At 57.7% G+C, this 5,390-nt stretch overlaps 1 protein-coding gene across 2 annotated transcripts; it reads right to left on the bottom strand.

The window, feature by feature from the left end:
• Positions 1–1,082: 1,082 nt before the first annotated feature.
• On the bottom strand, positions 1,083–4,936 carry ZIC2 (Zic family member 2). 2 transcript variants are annotated; one of them, XM_036457208.2, is made up of 3 exons: positions 3,854–4,936; positions 1,816–1,979; positions 1,083–1,583 (listed from the first exon to the last, which is right to left on the bottom strand). In XM_036457208.2, exons 1-3 carry the CDS (start codon positions 4,923–4,925, stop codon positions 1,239–1,241), a joined length of 1,581 nt encoding a protein of 526 aa, XP_036313101.1. In that variant the 5' UTR covers positions 4,926–4,936; the 3' UTR covers positions 1,083–1,238. The 2 variants fall into 2 exon arrangements, with proteins under 2 accessions (XP_036313101.1, XP_036313102.1); XM_036457209.2 differs by having other exon boundaries at positions 1,444–1,620.
• Between the last annotated feature and the right edge of the window lie 454 nt (positions 4,937–5,390).

Raw genomic sequence — 5,390 nt, 5'->3', positions numbered from 1 at the left:
GATCCATACCCATGTGGACCCTCAGCTGTCCGTTCCCATTCTCTTCAATAACTTCGCTAGAAAAAAATAGTATGTTCATGCAGTTTCAACACGTTTTATTATATTTCTGTATGCATTACTTTCAAAACATATCACAAGAAATGATCAAACCACTTAAAACCTTCAAATAAAAAATCTGAAACAGTTTATGCCCACAATTGTACATATTTATAGTTAAGAAACATTCTTTATAAATATTGTTTCCTCTGTAGCAAGTTAATACCATAATTTAATTACAAATGGATAAATATGGTAACGGGTATTTACAGAAGGAAGGGAGTTATTAAGGAAAAAAAAGCTAACGGCACGACGTTTATTTACCCCCCCCACCCCACAATCTTTCATACAGGAACTAACAAATTGAATTCGCAAAAGCACTAAAACATCACATGTAAACCCAGCTAACAGAAAAATACATTCACAAGCGTTGGTGGTGGTGGTGGTGTGTATGTGTGCGCTGTGTGGATCAGTATGTTGAAGAAACAGAAGGGAGACTTTGGCACGGCTCATTTTTTTTTTTCTCCAGTCTATAGTTGCATGAAGTTTACAATCAAGTTGCCTCATAAAAGGAACACAATATTCAATACCACGATACAAAAGAAACCATTTTCCTCCACATTACTTAAAAAGAAACCGAGTAAACTAAAAGAGAGAAAAGAAAAGGCCCATCACGTTGGGGAAGGGGAGCAAAGGCAGGGAGGAACGCAATCCAGAGCATTACAAATGGACAAACTTCTGTACACCAAGAAGCCATTAAAACCACCTCGGAGAAGGAAGGAGTCCGCTATGTACAGTTTGCCAGAAGACTGGGAGTGCGGGGAGAGGGAAATCGGGCACAAGGGGAAGGAGAGGGGGGTTTGGTTCAATATTTTTTATGGGTTTTTATTTTTTTTTAATTTTTTATTCCTTTATTTTATATATTTCAGCTTCAGAGACTCCGCTAGGAAGATTTTTTTGCTTTTCATGCCTAGGTTATTAAAAAAAAAAAAAAAAAACACAAAACAACAACACTTGGAAAAAATCCTTTCTGCTGGTAAAATCGGTGTTTTGTTTTTGTTTTGTTTTGTTTTTGTCATCATAAAAATCAGATTGGTAATTTTAACATCACAATCACAGGGTGCCCTTGGTGGTGGTGGAGGGCGGCTGCGCCAGGGCGGGGGGACTGGGAGAGGGCGAGAGGCCCCGGCCCCCCCCTCCCCTCACACGTACCATTCATTGAAGTTGGAGGACAGGCCGCTGTGGCCCCCGGCGGTCCCGCTGCCCCCGCCGGAGCCGCCGCCGCCCCCACTGCCCGCGCCGCCGCCCCCGCTGCTGCCTCCGCCGCCAGCGCCGCCGCCGCCGCCCGAGCCTCCGCTCCGATGCACCGCGGACACCGCCGCCGCCGCCGCCGCAGCAGCAGCAGCAGCCGCAGCCGCCGCGGGGGACAGGTTGGAGCTGCTCTGCGGCTCGGCGCTGGGGGACACCAGCCCCGGGGGCGTGGACGACTCGTAGCCCGAGCTGGCGGCCGGGGAGGACTCGGAGCCCTGCGGGGAGGACTCATGGACCTGCAAGACAAAAGCCGGGAGGGGAGACCAAAGGGGACTGGGTGTGAGTGCAGCTGCTGTGGGGCCAGGCCCCCGGGGGAGCCTCCCGGCAAGACCAAGACCTCCTGTCGCCCTGGCCCTGGGGACCCCAGGCCTTCTCCCCGGGCCCGCGGAGGAGGAGGTGGTGCAGGCTGGCTGGGAGCCGGCGGGGCGGCCGGCCGCGGTGCCCTCCTGCCCGCCGCCCCGGTGGTACCTTCATGTGCTTTCGCAGGGAGCTGGGGTGCGTGTAGGACTTGTCACACATCTTGCACAGATAGGGCTTATCGGAGGTGTGGACGTGCATGTGCTTCTTCCTGTCGCTGCTGTTGGCGAAGCGCCGGTCGCAGCCCTCAAACTCACACTGGAACGGCTTCTCGCCTGTGGGAGGCAAACATGGGCACTCGCGGTGGACACCCAGGCCCTTTGGGGGGGACTCCCACCCACTCTGGAGGGGAGGGCAAGGCCTCTGCCAGCAAAGGGAAGAAGGGTCCCTCTGAAACAGATAGGTGCCGCCCCCCCCCCCCTCCGTGGCAGAACGAAGGTGAAATGAACCCTTTCTGCCTAACGGTCCTGCTCCTGTATTTCGTATTTTTTTACTTTCTCTCCGGCTGACGCTCGTGGCCTCAAATGTTTCACTCGGGGTTAGCGCCGCCTTTTCAAATCGAGCTTCTTGGATTTGTAGCTCCCAGCAAGTTAGTCTGGCCACGGGGAAGCTGTTGTTATGACAAAATATTTGGGGCATTATGAAAATCACACAGACTGCAGGGCTGCTGTTGGCTTCTCTCTGGGGCCAGTAGGCAATTAGATTTGGAGTTGCTGCGTGTTGTTTGGGGACGGGCTGTGCACAGTGACTACTGAGCCAGTATTCTTCATCCAAAATTGTGCAAATTAAATTAACCGTCATTCTTAGTCTCGGTCCCAGTTTTTTTTTTTTTTTTTTTTTTTTTTTTTTTTTGTGGGGGAGGGATAGAACTATGAGAGATAAGGCGGCAACATCTCGAGATTGCAGAGGCACCGGCTGGGCAGTGGGGGTGGGGGACATTAGCAAAGGCTTTCAAAAAATCTTCCTGTTAATTTTCTGGCGGCCCCTGCATCCTGTTGCCAGAATTCCAAACGCTTGGAGTCATTTAGAGGTGTGAGAACTGACATTGTTCCGCTTGGAAAGGGGGACCCTTGAACGTTAAATTCCATTAGCACCTAAATTGTTTTTTAAAGACATCCGCTCAGGCGCGGGGACTCGAAAGCAAGCGTTTCATGCAAATAAATTTCTCAAATTTTAAACCTTGTTAAGCGCTCGTCTCGCACCTCGCCTGCCTCCCTTCCCGGAAGAGAACAATAGGCCGCTGGCGCATCCCCGCTCCGGGGTAAATATTGACGGGGGAAGTTGCTAAAACATTTGGCTTTCTTTTAGGAAATAGTCTGGCACGGTTTTGGCCGGTCATGGATGCATTATCTGGGAGGCGAGAGGCGCGTTCTCTTTGCGGCTCTCTCGTGTCACGGGATGGCTCCTCCGGCCGGGCCGCCGCGGGCGCTTCACTCGCTCGCTCACGGGGTTGTAGGTCCAAGTGTGGAATCTCAAACCCTCGGGTGCCCAAACCTTCTCAAACCTTCGGGTGTCCCCAAAGCTACTACGATCTCGCCGTCAGGCCTCCAGACCAACCCTGAGGCGGGCTTTTAACAATTAAGAGATGCTTCTACCGCTTTGGGCTCACACCAGACTCCTTTAATGGGAAACAGTCCTGGAAAGGCGTTTTGGACCGCGAGTAACATAAGTGCGAAACACATCAGCCACTCACGCAGACCCACCCGGAGCAGAAAAGCACATCCAGGCAAGCTGGCCAGCCCGCTCTGGCAGGCTCCATTCCCAGGCGCGGAGTTGGAGAGCAGTTTTATTTTGTGCGCTCTATTTAGAACGGAAATGATTAACCGGGCCGAGCAATTAGGAACCGGGGGAAAGCCATGGCATCACCCGAAAGCTTGCATTTGATGTGACGCTGGTTATTTAAAACTCCCGTTTCCACACATGGAAAAAAAACCCAGCCCAGGAATATTCCTTTCATTTTTCCAACCAAAACAAGCCGCCGGCTCTCTCTCGCGCGCACACACACACACACACACACAAACACACCTCCCGTCCCAGAGTAAAAAGGCTGGCGGTCGGTGAGTTTCTTTTTTAGCAAATCAATCCCAGCCGCTCTGCTCTCCCCCCACTCCGCGTCCCGTCCCTGCTCCGGACCGCAGCAGTTAGTTACCTGTGTGGGTCCTTTTGTGGATCTTGAGGTTCTCGGAGCGCGCGAAGACCTTGCCACAGCCCGGGAAGGGGCAGGGGAAGGGTTTCTCGCCCGTGTGCACGCGGATGTGGTTGACCAGTTTGTATTTCGCCTTGAAGGGCTTGCCCTCGCGCGGACACTCCTCCCAGAAGCAGACGTGGTTGCTCTGCTCGGGGCCGCCGACGTGCTCCACCGAGACGTGGGTGACCAGCTCGTGCATGGTGCTGAAAGTTTTGTTGCAGCTCTTCTTGGGGTTGCTCAGCTGCTCGGGGTCGATCCACTTGCAGATGAGCTCCTGCTTGATGCACTGCTGCCGCATGTAGCGGAAAAAGGCACCGGGGTGGTGGTGGTGGTGGTGGTGGTGGGCCGCGGCCGCTGCCATGTTCATACCCATGTTCATATTCATGGGGCCGTACTGGTTGTGGAGCTGCGCCGCCGAGTAGGGGTCAGTCCGCGGGCTGGCCACCTGGCGGTACTGCTCCGATCGCCCGAACACCTCGCCCGGCAGCCCGAGGCGCATCTGCCCGTTGAGCACATTCTGGGAGCCGTGCGGGCCGTGCTGCTCGGGGAGGCCGGGGAAGAGGAGGTGGCCCTGCGCGTCCGAGTGCGCGTGATGCAGGCCCCCGGCCCCGGGCCCGAACAGCCCGTGCTGCCCGCCGCCCGGCGCCGAGTCCCCGAAGCCGCGGCTGCGGAACAGGAAGTCCCGGGTGGAGTTGAAGGGCGGCCCGGAGTAGGAGCCGACGTGCGCCGCGTGGGGCCCGAGCGCGGCTGCTGCTGCGGCGGCGGCCGCCGAGCCCGGGTAGGCTCCGGGGCCCTGGGACGTGAACGCCGAGCTCTGGCCCGGGGACAGCTCGTGGGCGCCCGGGTTGAGCTTGAAGGCGCCCATGTGCGCGGCCGCCGAGTCCACGAAGCCGTTCTGCGCCGCCGCCAGGCTCAGCTCGCGGTCCTGCATCTCGGCGGCGGCCGCGGCCGCGGCGGCGGCCGAGTGGTGGTGGTGGCGCGCGAAGCTGCCCACCCCGATGGCCGGGAACTGCGGCCCCGCGTCCAGGAGCATGGCCAGCGCGCCCGCCCGCCTCGCCGGCCCCGGCGACACCCTCCTCGCCTGCTAGGCTCCCTCTCCCGCTCCGCGCGCGCGGCGAGCCCGGCGGCCGCCCGGCTTCCGAGCGGAGGCTGCGGCTGCGGCTGCGGCGCTGGCGACTTCAGCCCCGGGAGCAGCCGCGCTCCGGCTTCGGCCGCCGCCGCCGGGATCTGCTGCTCCGGGCGGCCCGGAGCCGAGCGAAGGCGCGAAGAGGAGGAGGAGGACGCAGCCACCGAGGAGGCGCGGGAGAGGGAGGAGGAGGAGGAGGAGGTGGAGGAGGAGAAGAGTCCAAAGCCAAGCGGAGAACCAAAGTATATTAAAGGAGCTGCGACGGGGGCGGGCGGGCGGGCAGGGCAGGGGAGGGCGGGCAGGAGGAGGGAGCAGGAGGGAGGTGCGGGGAGCTGAACGGAGAGGGGGGCCGGAGGGGGGTGAGCGCCGCGC

Source organism: Pipistrellus kuhlii, unplaced genomic scaffold (genome assembly GCF_014108245.1).
Source record: "Pipistrellus kuhlii isolate mPipKuh1 unplaced genomic scaffold, mPipKuh1.p scaffold_m20_p_3, whole genome shotgun sequence".
In the NCBI taxonomy this organism is placed as follows: domain Eukaryota; kingdom Metazoa; phylum Chordata; class Mammalia; order Chiroptera; family Vespertilionidae; genus Pipistrellus; species Pipistrellus kuhlii.
This window is presented reverse-complemented; position numbering and strand designations above follow the sequence as displayed.